Here is a 20,123-nt window from a genome sequence, read left to right on the forward strand (position 1 = left end):
AAGCTCAATAGATCAAGCTCTAGTATCTTTAATATGATGAGGAAAGAGATACTAAGAGTAAAAGAAATGAAGAAATTGGATGGCCTTCCATCACTTAAATTTCTTTGACATTATCAGAACTACTTATTACATTTAATTTCCCCCTGGGAAAATTGATTTCCAGCTTCTGATCTGAAATTAATTAATATTATCAGGTAATGGTTGCCACTGTGCGGTGTGAAGAGATTGCCAAAGAGAAGTTTAATCACTTAACCACCGATGAGGTCTGAGATATCCAAGCTCCCTTCTCTGTGTTTCCTTTTACTTCGCAACTTTTCTAGACCGGCTCTGATTACTTGAATTGTCTTTTACTCAGAGGTGGTTGGCATTAGATGAAGCGGTCAGAAAGGGTCCTGTATTAGGCTTTGGGAAAAAGTTGAGCTCGATCATAGAATCCTATTTCAAAGAGTACGCTTTCATCTAATAACGTTATTTTGACCTATTCTACTATTCAATGAGTCTATGACTGGTGAAAAATACAGGGAAGAAACAGTAGTAGTAACGTAGTGCATGTTTTTCTTCGTTGAAACAGGCAGGGAAGAAAAATAGCCAGCTGCTAATACACATTAATATCAATGTTCCTTATGTTTTTTGGGGGACAATCGGTGTAGAGTTTCTTGAGTTGTTTGTTTGGTTTTTTAAATAATATTTTTGTTCAATAATTTAGCCAAATTAATTGCAACAGCCATTTGAAAACTGTTCCTAAGTTTGATAGTTCATGATTCTTGTGCAATTTCCTCATCACACTCTTGGTTAATCTTGGCTGCAATTTTACACGAACATCTGTCCTTTTTTTCTCCCCATAGATATGATACAGAGACAGCGTTTTTTGATGATGAAGTGAAAAAAGCTAAAAGGAAACAACTGGTGTCGAGGGTATTGGAGGTTAGTCCAACATTCTATTCTATTGCAAAGCTCCCCACCCTCCTATTCCCAGTTGTGGAGAGAGAGAGAGAGAGAGAGAGAGAGAGAGGTTATACAGCTGAAGGCATGTTAGATTTTCACTGTGTCGTGTTTAACTATTATTGCTGATTATTTCCTTCAAGACTGTTCTAGTAATTTTTTTTTAGTTCCGTAGGTGAATTTTTGTCCAACTAATTGCATAAATAATATATCTCGTGTCGGTGGACGCTATGGAAAATTTGAAGCATAATCTGTTTCAACCTGTTGAGTTTAATGTGTGATTCTAGGGACATTAATTTTACTCTTCTACATCTTGTGTAACAGCCCAAGCCTACCGCTAGCGGATATTGTCCTCTTTGGACTTTTCCTTCTGGGCTTCCCCTCAAGGTTTTAAAACGCATATGTTAGGGAGAGGTTTCCACACCTTATAAGGAATGTTTTGTTCCCCTCTCCAACCAATGTGGGATCTCAAGGTTTTAAAACGTGAGGACGCTGGCCTCCAAGAGGGGTAGATTGTGAGATCCCACATCGGTTGGAGAGGGGAACGAAGCATTTCTTATAAGGGTGGGAAAGAACCTTTCCCTAGCAGACACGTTTTAAAACCTTGAGGGGAAGCCCAGAAGGGAAAGCCCAAAGAGGACGATATCTGTTAGCTGTGGGCTTGCGCTATTACTTCTTGTCGGTAATTATCTACTTAAGAAAAACAGATGACAGGAAAAGGATAATGTTGACATAATTATAACGCCTTACGTCCGAAGGTTAACTACATTTTATGGATGCTTGAAAACTGAAAGGGTAGCACTCAGAGCTTGTAGTCCTGATGAGATCAGATAAAGGGGGATAGAAGAATAGACACCTGAAATCTCTATTCTAAGCACATTTGCTCAACAAGTAATCTGATTCTAACGACCGATTGACCTAGTGATATGTGTCTTGCAGTTTGTATCCTTAATTAGTGATTAATAAAGGTTCAATTGTATCATCTTAAACCTAGTTATTTGCTTCACACATAAAGCCTCTTTTCACTTTGCTTTCAGTTCGTAGGATTATTATTTGACAACTAACATGCATTTTGCAGTTTGTGTATCCTTCTTATGTTATCTTGTTGGGACATCTGCGATCTAAAGCCTTTGAGAATTTTAAAAAAAGGCTTGAACAGTCTATGAATGATGGAGAAGGATTTGCATCAGCTGTTCGCAAGTGTACCAAAACTTGCATGCTTGAGTTTGACCAAGGATCTGCAGGTGAATTCGAATGTTGTAGTTTGTTCTTTTATGAATTTCCATGTTTTTTTAGTACACATATAATGATTGGTTTATTTGAGAATTCCGGGGGATCGAAGTCTTCTATGGCTTCTATCCGTTTCTTTTTTTTTCTCTTTCTTCTCTTTTAGTCATTGTGGCACAAAGTTGAGCGAAAAAGATGATATAGGTTGTTTCATTTCTAAGTCATGTACATAGACATTCCCACAACATAATTAGAATGTAAAAAATGAGTAGGAGACAAATTGCTCATGGATTCCAATAATAGATGCAAATATCTCAATGTAGATCTAAAATTGTATGCACATTCAACTTACTAAGCTGGAGCATCTACGTTATAATGCCCAAGATAGTTTATTCATGCCAAATTTTGACATGTAGCAGAAAGCAGTTCCTAACATGTTGCAAGTTTAAATTATCTTGCTTGTTTTTCATACTTTTTAGCATGTGTTTTTTATAAGGCATAAAGGCTAACTAAATCCTAGATACTAACTAAGAATAAATCTGAGTAAATCTCTAGATACTAGGTAACTTGGCGTCGAGCTATTTTTCTGCAGGACCTCCCCTACAGTATCGTCATTAGAGTTTAACCACCAAGTTCGGGATGGATTGGTGTGGGTAAATCTAAATAAATCTCAATAAGGGATTACCCAAATATATGCTAACTTAAGGCTAATCCTTCGACACTTCCCCTCAAACTGGGTAATAGATATTATTCATTTTCAACTTGGATACTAACTCATGAAACAGTAAGCTATGAAGTCCTTTTGTTAGAAATCTATTAGTTGAAGCCGTGAGAGACATTCTATCTCCTTGGAGCACTTCTATGGGTGTTGCTTGCCTCTCTCATACTCACTCCTCTTGAGTATTTCTACCGCAATTACTTGTCTCTCTTGTGCTTATCCCTCTTGGAGCACTTATGTGGACATTGCTAGCCTTTCTCGTGCTCTCTCCTCTTGGAGCACTTCTGCACCATTGCTTGTCTCTCTTGTGCTTGCTCCTCTTAAAGCACTTCCATGGGCGCTGCTCGTCTCTCTCATGCTTATTCCGCTTGGAGCACTTACTCAAGGAGAATCGATGGTTGTTTGGAAGAATTCCATTGCTTGAAATGGTGAGTCCTTGAAGCATTTTTCGAGCTCCTCGTCGTTCCTCATAGCTAGAAGAATACACCTAGGGTTTATCCTATTTTTCTTGTTGTCACACGTTGCGTTCTTAGCAAATTCCAAAACCTCAGTGGCAAGGTATTTGAGGATGATAGCTTAGATCGGAGCATTTACGACGTTATGCTTCCTTTCTTAAGGTACCATTCGATTCTTCCATATGGGAATGGGAGTCCCGCCTTGATGGATTTGAAGATCTTAGTTTTGGTCCCTCCTTTTTTTCCTATGATGTCCTTGACTCCCTCCATTATTGAATACTTCAGATTTGACTCCATTATTGAATACTTCAAATTTGGATCTCGAAATTTGATGCTTTGTGACGACAATTGGAACAACAACTTGAGATTTTTTTGACATGATGGTGGAATAAACAAGAGAAACGGTGGGTCTTGGTCATAGTTAATGATCGACAACTATGAAGGCTTCATCGATAAGGGTATACTTTAGGTTTAATCAATTTGTCTTTGTTAAGGCAGAAAAGCTAACTAAATCCTAGATACTAGGTAATAGTAATAAATCTCTAGACACTAGGTACAGCAAATCTAAAAAAATCCTTGGATACCAGGTAAGAGATTACACAAATATCTTCTAACTTAAGGCTAATCTTTCATTAGTTCCATTAAGGCTTTGATCACGGCTCTAGAGAATCCTCAGTGTTACTTCTAGCATTATAAACACTCATGGTGCGGCATTAAGGCCAAATCGAGAGATGACTTTGTGCTATTGAGTTCATGGATCTTGAGAGCATATAAGGGGTCCAAGGCTGCAGGGAGAGAATAGAAAAGAAAAAAATCTTTTGAATATTTCTTTTAAGAAGGTAAGTGACAATTTTGGGTGAACATTTGGAGTTTCTGTTACTCTTTTCGCTGAAGACATTCCATTTAAACGTTGACCTGCATAGATCAGGGTGTCGTTTCTTCTCTCTTTCTTATTATTATACTGTTGGTGTTGCCTGCTGATTAATTTTCAGAAGATTATTTTCTGCTGCATCAGTATTGAAATCTCATCGCTTCAGGTTGCATGTTATATTCAGGAGCCATTGTATAATACGAGTAGAAATTATATTCTCATATGATTATTTTCATTCATTAAGCAATCTCTGGCTCTTAGATGCCGCTGTGCAGCTAGCAAACTGGGACCCATCGAAATTCCGGGAAAAACTATGCCATGATATCGATAGGCATGCATCATCTGTTCAAAATGAAAAGCTTTCAGGAATGATAGCCAGCTATGAGGTAAATTTCTAACTAGTGGAATTCACACTCTCCCCTTTTCAACGTCTCCAGATCGATGCCTGCTTTACGTTTTCTTACGTTAATTAAAATATGCATTTTAACCTACAGAAACGCCTCACTGAAGCACTGACTTCACCAGTAAGATCTCTGCTTGAAGCTAGTGGGAAGGATACCTGGGCTTCAATAAGAAAGATTCTTCAACATGAGACTGAAACAACCATATCAAAGTTTTCAGTTGATATTGCTAGTTTTGAGTTGGATCAAGAAAAAATTGACAGCATGGTACTAGATCTAAGGAACCATGCTAGAAACGTTGTAGAAAACAGAGCAAGAGAAGAAGCAGGAAAGGCTCTAATGCACATGAAGGATAGGTAGAAAGTGACATGTTTGATCCGACTCATAAATCTTTCTATGTACTGATATGTCATTTTCTTTGTATCTTCCATCAGGTTTTCAACCGTCTTTTATCATGACAATGATTCAATGCCTAGGGCCTGGACAGGGGAGGAAGATATTAGAACGATAACTAAAGATGCACGTGCAGCGGTCGGTTTCAAGGATCTTAATGATTGATCTTAATTCCGCTCTATTCTTCCTATTAACATTTTAAAAGACATAACTATTACTGTCTTGCAGTCGTTGAGGGTTTTGTCAGTTCTGGCTGCTATACGTTTAGATGAAAAGCCAGATAAGATTGAAAATATTCTCACATCATCTTTGATGAATGACGTTGTTGCAAGTTCTTCATCAAAAGATAAAAGTTTTGGACCTTCTTCTGACCCTCTTGCCTCGAGTAAATGGGAGGAGGTACCGCACGAAGATCACCGTTGGCTTGCTTGTGGAATAATATTATTATGAAACAATGTACTAACAAATAATGCTCATGAATTAGGTTACGGTAAAGGATACTCTGATTACACCTGTGCAATGCAAGGCCTTGTGGAGGCAGTTCAAAGCAGAGACCGAATATATGGTTACTCAAGCTATAACAGCACAGGTTCAGTCTTTCATACACCATTTTGTGCTTGCTCTACTATATATTTTGGTCTTCGTTCATCTGAATTTACCTACAAGTTGTTACTTTGAAACTTCATTGTGAATGTGCTGAATGAGAAGTTGTTGCTGATCTATTTCCCATTTTATCAATTTTCATGTGACAATGAATTCTTAGTTTTGAATCAACTCCATTCTTCTGTTAGTTAAGTTAAAAGGATAATGTCCTTCCGTATATATCATCGTTATGGTGTGAAATTGTCCATTTTCGAAGCGAGTCCTCAGGACTCTTTTGGTTTCATCCAAAAGATCTTCTACCATTGAAGATAGTTGTCCTTACTATACACCTATCATCTTCTTCCCCTTATTTAGCCAATTTGATATAGCTTCCTTTTCTCTAGAGCACATCATTCCTCTAATAGAGCTCAATCACGAACTTCCACCATGACTACCTCTTCAAGGTTCACCAGCTTCTTTGTTTGACATCCTATGAATCTACCGACATTGCTAAGGCAAAGTCATGCCCCTGATATCGCATGTTAAGGAGATGACCCACCCCATATTCTCATAATGATAGGCAATTGTCTAGACATAGGCTCTCGTAGCTTTGCTTTTGGTTTCACCCAAAAGGCCACATCGTGTATGATTTTCTTCTTATCAAGTCAAGGTGGACCTTCGATTGCAATTCCTTCTCCTTGTTGTATCCATGAGCTTAATTATAAATGTTTTGCACGTTATTTTCAGGAGGCTTATAAGAGGGGTAACAATTGGCTACCTCCTCCATGGGCAATTCTAGCCATGTTTGTTCTCGGCTTCAATGAGATTATGCTTCTATTAAGGTATGAGCAGGATTATATTATCTTTAGTTCAAGTTTTACATGAGAATTGATGCCATGTCAGTAAATCATTTTTACTTTTCTTTCTTTTCTTCTGTTAATAATATTAAATGCAACAGGAATCCACTCTACCTTGTTGTTATATTTGTGGTATATCTACTCTCAAAGGCCCTATGGATTCAGATGGACGTAGGGAGGGCGTTCCAAAGTGGGACTGTAAGTAATAAGCTAAATACTTCATGGTTTTCCCTATATAAGTTTCTATCTTGCAATACATGTTAGGATTCAGATGGACGTAGGGAGGGCGTTCCAAAGTGGGACTGTAAGTAATAAGCTAAATACTTCATGGTTTTCCCTATATAAGTTTCTATCTTGCAATACATGTTAGGATTCAGATGGACGTAGGGAGGGCGTTCCAAAGTGGGACTGTAAGTAATAAGCTAAATACTTCATGGTTTTCCCTATATAAGTTTCTATCTTGCAATACATGTTAGGATTCAGATGGACGTAGGGAGGGCGTTCCAAAGTGGGACTGTAAGTAATAAGCTAAATACTTCATGGTTTTCCCTATATAAGTTTCTATCTTGCAATACATGTTAGGTTATGGTGTTAGGTTATGGAGCCTGCCCTCTTATTTATAGCTTGGTCAACGGTTATATTCAGTAAAGCTATATCCCGTAAGCTAAGCTGTATCGTAAAGCTATATATGGTAAATAGCTATATACTGTAGATGGTTAAATTTGGTAAAGCTATATACAGTAAACTGAACCATATATATATCCCCTCAGGTAGAGCTTTGAAGATGTACTTTCTATTCTCTGTATTCTTTCTTATATACTCATCAATACAAATTCTTTAGTCAGAGTTCTCCTGCATTTTTCGCTCTCCTATTTCTTTGTGTTCATCTAGATCGAGTGTCCGCGTTGTTGTGCGATCCTAACAACCCAGACAAAAGCATGCAAGTTACTCTTAATCTTGCATAGAAAGTGCTATGAGTCATGGTTCATTGTTTTTCAGCTCATTTTTGTTGTGAAATTCTGTAGTCAATTAAAGGATGGTTGGGAGTGAGTCCACGTCGGCTAATTTATGGAATCATCATGAGTTTATAAGTATAAGGAATACATCTTCATTGGTATGAGGCCCTTTGCGGAAATCCAAAGCAAACCCATGAGAGCTTATGCTCAAAGTGGACAATATCATACCATTGTGGAGAGTTGTGATTCTTAACGATACATGGTTTTTGTTTTCATTTGCACACATCACTTGGTTTGAAATTCTTTTTGGTTACGATTTTGCTGATTTTGGCTTCTTCTCGCATTTTCGAGCAGTTGGCCGGACTTCTTTCCATTTCATCTCAGTTGCTTCCATCTGTTATAAACCTAATTAAAAGACTTGCCGAACAAGCTCATGGACATACAAATTCTCAAGCATCTAGACCCTCACCTCCATCAGCGAACTCCCGGAGTTTCAGGAGTCAGACACTATATTCAAATCACGCCAACACAATTCTGGAGCCATCAGCTGTAACCAACGTTGAGTCGTCTGTATCATCCAATGTTGAGTCATCCTCCGATAGCGAAATTGAATACTCGAGCCCCAGTGCTGGACAGGCAGACTAACAGCCTCCGTGAAGGTGATCGGTTCTAGGGGAAATTTATTTTGATGCATAAATATTTCGAAGTATATGATCATCTCATCAGAAAATAGATAGAAGTGGGTTGAATGTAAGTATTTGATGTATATAGGCATAGGAAATAAATTTGGAGTGCAAGTCTTTCAGGGGATACAAATTATAGAAGGATGTAATGTTTATCTAAGGAGACACGTGTAATGTATTGTGTAATGTATTATACAACTTTATAATGTACAAATTTTATACATATAAGCCACTTTCTGTGTTCAATGGTTGGATGTCATAATTCGTCTATAGTACTTGATAGTCTATATGCTATTTGCTACAATTGCACTCTTTTGATAGTACGATAGAGATTGTTTAGCCAAAGATGTACATCCTTAAGAGTAATTGCTCAGAGTCTTCCAAAATCGAGATTATACCATTGTAGAGTAGAGAGGGTAGCCTTTAGAATCTAGAGGTTGGAAACCAGGAGAACGCTATGCCTTGCCTTTTCTTATCTTTTGGGCGAGAGGGCAAGACGACGTGAGGCTGGAACGGAGTTTTTAATAATGCTGGTTTAACCAATGCCTATTTTTGCACAAAGATGAATGAAGGATGCGAACAAGGGTACACTCGCGTCCTGTCCATGTCGGATCTAATTAGAGTTGAACTTGGATTAGAAAAAAACCTTTGCGCTGAAAGGCCTTGGTTATTCTCCAATTTGGAGTTAGCCTTAGCCAATGATCTATACATAGCGGATATACCTGGGTTTGAATAGGAAGCATGAAAATAAGATCTATTCGGCTTTTTGTTCTCATCCAAAGAGTCCAAGGAGTAAGGTAGCTATACGAGAATTTGACTTCGTAGATAGTTTTGATGTAGTCTTTAGCTTTGGCTCATATTTCACGAGAAAATAGTTTTATAAAATCAGAAAGAAAATGAGATTAAAATATTTTCGTAATATTAAATAGGTAAGAGAGTTTAAACACTTTGCTAGGGGAAGTTTGATGATTGTTTGTTCTCTATATCGTCTTTGGCGATAACAAAAATGGCTAGAACTACTACACGTACAAATTATAATAATAATAATATAAATCACTCGCTGTTATGAAAGCTAAGATAAAATGATTTTAGAATGGGCATGTGGCTATAGGTAATACATTGTATCATCCTTCCCCACTTAATTAGTTCTTGCTTAAATTAAGCAATGTGAATCGCAACTGAGTTCAATCCTTCTAGCCGTTTCGTGCTTGTTTCTTCCGCAAGGAAGATCTTCCACTTGACAATGAACTCTCAAACTCTTCGTACCGGCTTTCCAACTTTTCTGACTTCGTTAGCTAGAATTTTTTTGGTCTCATTGGTGTCCTTTTTGTTTCAAGTTAACATGGGGTATGATGATTTAATTGTGATGGTCATCATCTAGATTGGGATAGCGTTAAGTTACTCACATGGAATACCGTGTGATAACAAAAAAAAAAAGCTTATGTTGAAAAGTGGGGAGTTAGGTTCCACTGTAAAATGGAGATTCCTTGCTTTCTTTTATCCCACTTGAATGGGTTGAAGCCAGTCGGAAAATACATTTTATGACGGCTCTAAGCTGACATTTCGGTTTATTTGGCTTAGGTTTGATAGGCTCAAACACTTTCCTACTAATTTCAACCCTTCGAAAGGGTTTAAGGTTAGTATATCTATCTTTTAGCTAGTTTAAATTATTTGGGGTAAGTTCAAAATATTTTATGCCTTAGGTGAGCCAATTCCCATGGTAAAATTTCTAATATATGAGTTCTAAGGCAGAATTAAATTTCAGACTACCTGATTTGTTGCAAATGAAAAGTATAGAGATCTTATGCATAATTGTATGTTTACACATCAAGATACTTCCCCTTTTGTGATGAGTACGGAAGTGTACACTATGAGAACGAGATGATCATCATGCTTGGTGTCACGGTCATGCTTGTTCAAGACATGTTGTACATGGCCGCCTGCCCATGACACGCTGAAACCTTTGCCTTGTACTACTTTATTGCTTTCTTTTACCGCTTTCATGTTGTATTATTTCTTTCTTGTTTTCTTTAAGAGTATGACGTTTCGGCGATGTCATGGCTATGCTTGGTAGAAATGAAATGCCTCAAAATGTACTGTGGGTGGATATGACTAGTTGTCAACTTCTCCTCACCTGATAGTTATATGCACTAAGCCGTTGTTGTTGCATTTTGCATTTCTCTCTTGCTTTCAAAACGTTTTTTCCAAAACCTCTCTCCCCCGCTTTCTAAAATCTTCTTTGAAATCGAGACCCGAGGTTTGTATTCATGTTGCCTGACCGCAGGCAACGATACTTGAAGTAGGCTTGACCCACTCAGTGCTGAGAGTGGATGCGGCACAATTGCCAAATCCGCTGCCTAGAAATCACAATTGTGACACTTAGCATAGTGCATGACGGTCGTTGTACCTCTGAGCACTCGACTATAGCCTAGAGGAGCTAGTCCAATGAGCAGGCCTAAGGGGTGTGTGAGCCCGCCTAGTGGGCCCATGCTTGTATGTGTGGGTCATGTGTAGAGAAGTACTACACATTCAATTTATCTCGACTAGAGGCCATCTAAGAGAATATGGTTTTAAATAATAGATCACATTCATGTTGCATGTGTTTACTTTCCTTGACCCAATATTGGGGTCACTTACGGAGTATTTCTTAAAATACTCAAGTTTTGTACTCTTATATTTCAGGTAAAGGCAAGACACCCTTGTACCGTTGACGGCAGCTTCAATTATAGACCATGGACTGCGTAGAGTAGTTGCATTTATTTGGTAGATCTTAGTTTGATACACGACATTGTTCTTTTTAATATTTTCTTTTGGTTTATTTTAATTTATTTTAAATATTTCTTTTGTTTTATTTTAAAATTGTAGGCAAATGTATAAGTTCATGGCATATGAAACTATTTTAAATGAATGTTTCTGCATAAAGAGCTTATGTCATGCATACAGTAGCGACCCTATTTTACTCTATTTTAGTAGAAAATCAAGATCGTTACCATTGGTATTAGAGCTCCAGGTTATAGATTCTGTAGACTAGTCTATGAAGTAGGCTTGACATGTTTCATGACCCACTATTGATGCTCCGCCCCACCTTTAGAAATTTGAGCATTATTTTTGTCATTGGTAAGTTTCATGCAATTCTCGTGTTAGATTACACCTAAGTCATTTAATCAAGCTTTGATCAAGTTCGATGGTGAACTGACTTAATTTAGAACAAAGTTCCAAATCTTGCTTTAAATATTTATCGAGTAATCTAATTCTAGCCTTATCCATTTTAACAAGTAATCTAATTCTATCCTTATTTATTGGTTGATCCAAATTTTGTAGGAGAGGTGTTAGTTTATTTGATTCAAGGGTTCTTGTTTCAACAAAGGCTTTGATCATTGGGCTGAAGATTAAGATTACCTTATAAGTAAGTATATACTCCACAAGCTCTAACTCTAATTGATTGCTAGATGATCAAAGATGGGTAGCGTACGTGATACAACAATGTTAGACTTATTTGCCCTCTTGGTCATATGGTGATGTGGGCTAACGTGCCTCTGTGGCCTCCTCGACCTCCCTAATTTTGTCCCACAAGTTATATCCATGGATATAATCATTTCATGCAAGTTGATTCTTTACAAGTGGTTCGTCAACTCATTCAAAAGTTTGTTTTGTCCCTATAATTACATTCCATATCTCCACTACCAATAATTCTCTAATGAACAACTCGATTAAGATTCATTTATAAACGCTTATAGAGTAGAACGCTATGCTTTAAGCGGAAACTACTCATCTACTTATCTAATAAGACTTCTAATAAGAGAAACGTTGCAACTATAAACACATAATGTCGGAGTCGCACCGAGTAAAATCTTTACAAATTTAGGGTACACATAATGCAAAGAATGGGGAAGTAGTGAACAAAATACAACCAACCATTGCATAAACTCATCTCAAGTTCCCAATTGAAATACACATATTTCACCAACCCCAATCCCAAAAGTTAATCTCTCTTCCACTTTCCCTATCTCTGTCACAACCACAACAAAGCAACATGAACCAAATAAGAACATAAACAACAGAGCTCATAACACAAAAGACTTTGAGCCAAAGAAGCAATACCTGTCGGAGGAGAGAATTAGACATCCTTGGCAATGAGTTCGCCATTGACAAGCTCTCTGTAAGCAGCAATAGGCCAGCTAAAGCCTCTGAACACCAAGCTAGTAGCCAAAGGAACATCAATGATAATCTCCTTCTGGGTAGGCTTCTTATCATCTCTAATAGCAATCAAATAGCTTCTTCCAACCCATCCAATCCACCCAGCAATGTAAAGGAACAAGAACCCAGGAGTTATAAACTCACCCCAATGCCTCTGGTCGCCACTCACAATCAAATGAGGCAACCCATCAGCCCCACAAAGAAGCCCCTGTTTTCCATAGAAAGCGAATCGTCTCTTTGTCTTCTCGACCGAAGCTTGGATCGCCAGCGCCGGGGCACTGTCGGGAGCGTAATTCTTCAAAGAGGATTCCAATTTCTTGATTTGCTGCTTCTCCCGCTTGGCAAATTGTTTGGAATCCTTGCAGGGGGTGAGACCAGCGATGTCGGCGACAGCGGGGAGAGGGGCAGAGAGGAGGATGGAGGAGAGGGCTAAGGCGGCGGAGAAAGCCTGCAGAGAGGAGGAAGCATTTTCAGGACTTCCATTTTGATTTTGGGTGGCGGAACAGAGGATTGAGGAAGAGGGTCTTGATTTTGAGGCCAATGAGGAGCTGAATTTGGGCTTCAAAAGGGGTTTTGAGAGGTTTGTGGGGATTGTTAGAGACATTGTGAAGGGATTTGGCGATGAATCTCTTGTGGGTTTGAAGGATTGGAAATGGCGGAAGCAGAAAGAGGAAGAGATTTGGGGAAAGAGTGTGGAGGGAAGGGTTTTAGATTCAGAGTGGATGAGATTAGTGGTGGAGGGAGAGGTTTTGGATAAGATGAGAAGAATTAAGGAAGCTGAGTTGGAGAGTTGTGATTGGTTGAGGTTTTGTTTCTGATTCTCTCTTCCTCCTATCTTGGATAAGAGATTAGCCCACCTCAACTTTTTTTTATTATTATTTTTTAAAAATTGTAAATTGATGACAAATAATTGATTTATGTTTTTTAAATTTTAAAATAATATTCGTCTCGATCAAAATCTTACGAACGTTCGTAAGTGAATCAATTTAGATTTTATGTTAGTGATTTGTAGCTGTTTTTATTTAATTTCGTTAGAAAAAAATTGAGAAAGATGAAAAGATAAAGAAAATAGTTACGGTTTATTTGAAATCAATATTTTATTGTTTCTTTAGTTTATGTCAATCTAATGTATTTAAAGAAGTTTTCGGGCTAAAATAAATGGGAAGTTTCTCAATAATGGGGAATAAAATAAAGCTTCCTCATTCCGTAGACATCTCTCCGAGTTCTACATAAACAATTTCAAAACAAAATGTTTATAGGATGTTTAAACCGATTCAGTTATAAAAATTTAGTACAAGTTGAATAAAAAATTTAAGGTTTCCATTACCTTACACGACATCATATTTGAATTTAGCAAAAAGTTATAGCTTACCTAGCCATCCACCGTATATGAACAACCATTTGATCCCATAGAAGTATGCAGTGAATCCTTGGCAAACTAATGGATATAAACAAATAGCATCTCCTTCTCCCGCAAACTAATGGATATAAACAAATAGCACCTCCTCTCCTTCTCCTTCTCCTTCCACTAAAATAAGTTGGAAGGTCTGGATGCTTAATCTAGGTAAAGTGGGCTCTATTAAGAGAATGTCGCTACCTAACTTCCTGAAATATTTTCCATATAAGGGGTTCTTTTTTCCGAATTTTACTCTTGCTCAGCAAAATGTCTGGAAAAGCTCTATTGCAATTTCGCTAGGCAATCTACATCGATGTAATGAAAGCAAGGAACCTACAACAATCACAAAACGTCTTGAATAATCGACCCGTTTGCCAAGCAGAGTTTTTCAAAATCTTCCTTCTTTGCCTTCAATTACCTCGAAAAAAGACTTGTAAACTTTATTATGGTCATGTCTTATTGGTTATCCGCAGATCCCATTATCCAGATGGATACATTATCCAGAAGTATATCCATGACTTCTTGTACCAATTTCTTCCCGCACATTACAAGTTCTATTCCCAAATAACAAGAAAAAAAAAGCCAACAAATCATAGAGGCTGTTGTATTTCATTCAGTCACAAGGATCAAATATTAAAACTAAGCATAATCCAGAAAGACATACTTAAAAAGTATATAAAAAATGTTACTTTCAGATATATATGAACAGAACAGAGTAATTTTTGGTTATTATAAGGCAACCATTCTAATAATTTTAAAACACAAAACTTGCCTGTTGAGTTTATACAGTTACCATCACCAAAAGAATCACAAAATGGGAAATTCCCAGAGCATGCATCAACTGACTGAGATACATTTGAATCCTAGACCAAAATTACATATTGAACTACGAAAAACGAGTACTTTAAACCAAATTACACTTATAACTGGCCACAAAAAGCATAACACATAATGATCCTAGAGTACAGTAAAAACATAATGTTAATTACGATCAAAAGAACAGTCCTCGTGGCTTCCTTGCGTGAAAAATGGCGGAAGCAAGAGAAAGCTTACGCGTCCATGCTCGAATTCTTGATCTCGGCCAAGAATATGAGCTTTACAATGTCCTGAAGTAAACACTCACCTTCTTCAAGTGGTAAATACTCCAGTTCCTAGGTTTAGCAGGTGAAGCATTCCATCGACAGTTTGTATTGTTCATGATGACGTATGTTCCACGGAATTGGTATACTTCTCACTGCTTCAGTACTTGGACTACCCAGGTTACACATGCTATGGCTACAATATAACAGAACTGGATCCTTGCAATCGAGTTTAATAGTGATTCTCATGGGCATGTCTCTTGAGCTCCCTATCTGCGTAAACGGAGCGATTCTTGCGGTTTCCATCTTCCACAGCATGGTGATGGTTATTAGACAGAGAATCGTTCCACTTCTTTCCGTCGGAGTGCCAATCAGGCGATCTTCCGGCTTTTCTCTTGCGGCTATTCAAAGCTGGGGAAGCATCATCTAGCATCTCCCCTTCTTCAACTATATTCTCTACTTTGGTCCCCCAAGAAGTGTGGCTCTTGGTTCCTGCATGATGTTCACTTAAAGATTCCTCATAAGCCTTTCCATCATCTTGGTTATCGACCTTAGACCAGCTTTGACCCCTTTCCCGCCTGTTTTTCTCGTCCTCTGCCGCCAATTCTATACCATCTTCCAGCTCTCTCTCTATGAGATCATCTTCATCCATCACATCTTTCTTCTTGGACATCTCTCCACGTGATTTTCTTCTTTTCTCAAGTGCTGCCTTAACCTTGTCTCTATCGATCATTTTGATAGCTTTGGGCGACTGCCCGACTGGACCTTCCCGAACCTCAACATTTCGACCAACTAGACTGCTAGACTTGTGAGATACACCATCATCCCTCCATTCTCCAGCTTCCGCAGTCTCACTTCTACTACTGTTTTTTTCTTTCTCTTCTCCAGCGTGCTCTACTACAGACCTTGTTCTGTCTGAAATATCTCTGCTGCTCTCCTTGTAAGGCAATTCATCATTTTGATGATTATCTATTGGGTCCACCTTGTGACAAGTAATGGCACTACCCCCCTCTGTAGCGGTCCCATTGTTCTTACCAGGATTCTGGACAGCTCTTTGAGGTACCCCATGATTGTCTGCATATGAATGGTCAGGTGCCGAACAAGAGGATACTTGCTTTGAAGTCTGTTCCTCAGTTTCAGCTGTAGTTTTTGCTACATTATGATGACTCGGACCGCCACCAGTACTTCCATCGACTTCACTTCCCTGAGCTGGTTGCACCCGATTTTGCTCATATAGTTCTAGCATTTGATTGCTAACCTCTGCAACAAATACAGATAAAATGATTAAAATAATTAATTAAATTTTCCAGTTGTTGAACTCAATGACTTCAAAGAAACAGCTCAGTCGGAAACAGCTATATTATCGTAGATGCCACTATTAATCGGGAAAATCTATGACCCGTACCAGATGATAGTATATATCACATTCTTGATCATTCTTCACAGCATTCAAGGAATTATATGTGAATATCGAAAATCATCTGGTTCAGGTTGTTTTTTTTTACAATTCTAAGGGACGAGAATTACAAAGATCAGAGCCACAAACAGCAAAGGCTGACAATTTTGGTCAGAGATTATCTCAATTGACAAAATGAAGGGACACCAACCCTCCAATTGGCGAGGGGTCACGTCAAATTCTTGCCACCAAACCTTCTCACCATCCGATGGAAGCTTCACTTTAAGAAACTTGGCAGCAAGAAAAATGGCACCTGCTGCAATGTGATGGGGTTTAAACTGCAGACAGAGTGATGTTCTCAACCTGCCCAAAGAATCAGTGTCGGAGTTTTTATAATGCATCTCAGAAGAGTGAATAAGAGGAGAGGCTATCTAATAGAACTACAAGAATTATGGACAAACGAATAGCTTCTTGATCTTACCCATCATTGACGAAATTCCATGCGACTTGAGCTAGTGCGTTCTGGGCAACCTTAAATTTTTTTATTGCTTCAACAAGTGGCTTGTAAGGGTGATGAATATTCAGGTCAAAAGCTAAGGTTGCAAGAACAACCCTCTCACCAAGTAAAATTAACTCCTTCTGTTGCTCATAAACTTCCTACATGATTAAAAGAGATCAATTAGAAAAAAGTGGAACTACAATATTTAGCGCAATCATAATTAAAAAAATGAAACGTGTGTGTGCACATGTGGAAGAGATAGAGAGAGATAGAGAGAGAGAGAGAACACAGACATATTAGGAACACGGGCAACTTGATTGGTAACTTTCACTTAAGTAAGCAAACAAATTAACATGTTTTCAACAACATCAGTAAGAGACAACCTTCTGCTTGATCCTCTGGGCAGCACCAGGATTTTTCATGTGAATAATCTCATAAGATACAATGATTACATCCTTTAGTGGGCGAGGCGTCTCTTCAACCTTCCCAGCAAGGAACATACAGACAGTTGCAATGGTCTGCATATCATACTAATAACATAAGTCTAAGTATCCTGATAATCACTCAATATCCATTCTTTCCTTCTTTAACATCTACCTTTTTTTCCTGCTATTACCTTCTACATAATTGTATAATATTTGGCTGGCACAATTAATTAAAACCACTTGCTAAATAAAAGGTTCATCATATGCAGTCTACGTGATAACTATTTCTGAATAAAATAAGTAATCTAAAAATAAAAGCAAACACTTAAACCACAATAAACCATACAACTACTATAATTCTGGAAAATATTTCAACTGAATAATTTATAATGATGTCTTTTTTTCTTCTTCTATCNAAAATGGGGGTGATGAATTGAACTTACAACCTCTTGAAGTAGGAATTCCCACTAAATAATACTGATTTATTATACATAATAAATGGATAAAAACTATTACAATAAAATTCATATTCATGTATCATGTCAATTTTCAGGGAACTAAACCCAAGTAATTTGCAGATGGTACTACTACCAAACATAAATGCAGAGTTTTCAACAAAGAGTTCACATACTACATTTCAAAGCGAAAAAAAAAAAAGATCCAAAATTGTTTATATTTCATGACTTCACATCAATAACTATTTTCACTGCTACGAAGTCTGAGTGTTCTATGTCACGAGTTAATGCAATAAACAAATTTTATTGTAATAGCAAAGATTTAAATGGATATTTGGCCATGTATAAGTAAGAATTTAAAGTAATCTTTGATACATACACCATGAAAACAATATCAGGAGCATAACTTTGTTATAATTAATCAAAACAAGATACATACCCTTCTGTCATTCTTTGCATGGGACTGACGAAGAAAGAATCTATGACAGAATATTATAGCTGTGGCTATTGTTACTTGAGGCCTGCATTAAATATGATTTTAGAGATATATTAGTTAAGAAATAAAATTTCAAAAGATAATTATCCATACTATCATGATGGAACATTATAATATTTCTCGTGTTGAGTGTAATAGTATGTATTTATCTTTTAGCTTAGCCATTCTCTCTTAACCTAATGAAAACAACGAAGTAACCCATATTGAGTAGGTTCGGTTGAACTAATCCATTTAAGCCCCAACAATACATGGGGGGAAGACCTTTGGCAAGGTCAATAGTGCTAATTTGCTTAAGTACAACCAACCAAGCAATTGAACTCCTTAGAGATTTTTAATCTTCCAAAGCAAGGGAAGCAGAGTGGGAAGGAACCAATTGTTGACTGAAATTTCAATAGGACCTTGTAGAAAGCAGAGATAACATCTCTGGGAGCTTTGAAAGATCAAAGGTGGTTACAAAAATGCAAAAAGCGTTGGATTGAAGATGGTGATACAAATTCTAGCTTCTTCCATCTTATTATGACCAATAAGAAAACAGAAATCCACCGCCCTTGAGATTCTTTCCAATCAAGGAAGAAGCCTTATGAAGGAAGAGGAGATTCTAGTTGAATGCATCAATTTTTACATCAAGCTATATACGAGAACAGTGAACTTGGTGATTGAAACCAATCAAGATTTATTTATTAGCTGATTTAGAAGGTGAATTTACAAAATTTGAAATTTTGCAGGATGTTGATCTTCTTGAAATGGACAAGACTCCTGAGCTCAATGGTTTCACAGCAAGTCTTTAAAATTGTGGAACATGCTCCTACTCGATATTATGAGTGTTTCAAGACTTTTTTTTCCTTTTCAGAATGGGATTATTAACACTAGCCTTAATGAGACAAATTTATTTACTTCCAAGGAAAATCGATGCTAAACCTGTAGTTGATTTTCGTCCCATTGCCTTACAAGATTCCTATCAGAGCATCTCAAAGAGGTACTTCCCCCTCACCATTACTAATAACCAAACGAATTTCGTTGAAGGAAGACAAAATGTTATGCTTCTTTAATGGCTAATGAATTGATAGATGAATTGAAAAGGGGAAAAAAGGTTAAGTTATCAAACTTGATATTGAAAGGCTTTTGACAAGGTGGATTGGGACTTTCTTGATCTTGTACTTGTCTCCAAAGGTTTGGTTATAAATGGAAATCATGGATTAAACAAAGGGTGCACTTCTTCCACCAATTTCTCTATTGTAATTAATGGTTGTCCTTGCAGTAAAATATAAGCTACAAGGGGTCTTCGACAAGGGGGTCCACTAGTTTCAGTCGATTGATATAAAAAGCTGAATGTGAAGATCGAATCAAAGGTTTTCCAGTAGGTCAAGGAACCCTTTGTATTAGCCACATCTAGTTTGCAGATGACACCATTCTTTTCACCAATATGGAGGATGAATCAACCTTTATCCTTTTTGGTGTGGTTAAAGTTTTTGAAGAGATATCTTGAGCTCATGGTCCAACACTATCTAGGCTTCCCCTTAATGATGCTCCAATATCATCATCTTTTCGGGCTACAATCATCGAGAAAATTGAGAGAAGATAACCGACTTGGGGATCCATTTTTACTTAGAAGGATGGAAGACTTACTCTCAAGCAAGCCACCTTATCAAACCTTCCAACTTACTAACTTCCATTGTTTGTGGTGCCAAACAAGGTATCTCAAGAGGTGGGAAGACTATTCGAGACTTTCTTATGAAAAGGGTGTCATCTTGTTAGATGGAGTGACATCCTCTATCCCATGGACCAAGGAGGCCTTGGAGTAACATCCTCTGTCCCATAGATCAAGGACGCCTTGGCCTTTAATCATTGATGGACAAAAACAAAGCTCTTCTGGCACAATGGGTTTGACAATATAACCTATAAAAGCAAACTCTTTGTAGGACTGATCAAGGAAAATATGGGTCTACTAATTATTGAAATTGGGCTAAGATCCCACCAAAGGCTCAAGGAAAAACATTATCAAATAGTAAGATCATCACCAGCTGCATTTATCATCAAGTTGGCAATGGAGCATCAACCTCTTTTTGGAAGGATCCTTGGGTTACTTCCCCCCCCC

General features: G+C 37.7%; 3 protein-coding genes across 6 annotated transcripts in view; 1 reads left to right on the plus strand and 2 right to left on the minus strand.

Annotated features, from left to right (window-relative positions):
* LOC111802675 (protein ROOT HAIR DEFECTIVE 3 homolog 2-like) overlaps positions 1-8,317 on the plus strand; it is a 13,642-nt gene extending 5,325 nt beyond the window's left edge. For all 3 annotated transcript variants that reach the window (XM_023687123.1, XM_023687124.1, XM_023687122.1), the window contains 12 exons: positions 195-263; positions 356-447; positions 846-924; positions 2,021-2,186; positions 4,475-4,599; positions 4,708-4,970; positions 5,049-5,145; positions 5,236-5,406; positions 5,492-5,596; positions 6,337-6,431; positions 6,548-6,644; positions 7,757-8,317. In XM_023687123.1, the coding sequence (XP_023542891.1) occupies positions 195-263; positions 356-447; positions 846-924; positions 2,021-2,186; positions 4,475-4,599; positions 4,708-4,970; positions 5,049-5,145; positions 5,236-5,406; positions 5,492-5,596; positions 6,337-6,431; positions 6,548-6,644; positions 7,757-8,047 (1,650 nt within the window). In that variant the 3' untranslated portion in view covers positions 8,048-8,317. The remainder of the gene's footprint in view (positions 1-194; positions 264-355; positions 448-845; positions 925-2,020; positions 2,187-4,474; positions 4,600-4,707; positions 4,971-5,048; positions 5,146-5,235; positions 5,407-5,491; positions 5,597-6,336; positions 6,432-6,547; positions 6,645-7,756) is intronic.
* A 3,559-nt stretch (positions 8,318-11,876) lies between these two features.
* LOC111802272 (photosystem I reaction center subunit III, chloroplastic) lies at positions 11,877-12,997 on the minus strand. Its single transcript, XM_023686572.1, has 2 exons — positions 12,187-12,997; positions 11,877-12,094 (listed from the first exon to the last, which is right to left on the minus strand). The coding sequence occupies exon 1, from the start codon at positions 12,884-12,886 to the stop codon at positions 12,203-12,205; it is 684 nt and encodes a 227-aa protein (XP_023542340.1). The 5' UTR covers positions 12,887-12,997; the 3' UTR covers positions 11,877-12,094; positions 12,187-12,202.
* A 1,400-nt stretch (positions 12,998-14,397) lies between these two features.
* LOC111801329 (cyclin-T1-3-like) overlaps positions 14,398-20,123 on the minus strand; it is a 15,541-nt gene continuing 9,815 nt past the window's right edge. Inside the window, exons 4-8 of one of the 2 annotated variants that reach the window (XM_023685286.1) lie at positions 17,972-18,053; positions 17,036-17,170; positions 16,635-16,810; positions 16,365-16,516; positions 14,403-16,017 (exon numbers count right to left, since the gene is read on the minus strand). In XM_023685286.1, coding sequence (XP_023541054.1) covers positions 14,990-16,017; positions 16,365-16,516; positions 16,635-16,810; positions 17,036-17,170; positions 17,972-18,053 — 1,573 coding nt within the window. In that variant the 3' untranslated portion in view covers positions 14,403-14,989. Of the gene's footprint in view, positions 16,018-16,364; positions 16,517-16,634; positions 16,811-17,035; positions 17,171-17,971; positions 18,054-20,123 lie in introns of both variants that reach the window. The other variant, XM_023685287.1, reaches the window with a different exon arrangement.

The sequence above is a fragment of the Cucurbita pepo genome, chromosome LG09 (assembly GCF_002806865.2).
Source record: "Cucurbita pepo subsp. pepo cultivar mu-cu-16 chromosome LG09, ASM280686v2, whole genome shotgun sequence".
Lineage (NCBI taxonomy): Eukaryota > Viridiplantae > Streptophyta > Magnoliopsida > Cucurbitales > Cucurbitaceae > Cucurbita > Cucurbita pepo.

Coding starts and splice junctions, on each gene's coding strand:
- LOC111802272 (XM_023686572.1), bottom strand. CDS start 12,886: ATGTCTCTAACAATCCCCACAAACCTCTCAAAACCCCTTTTGAAGCCC.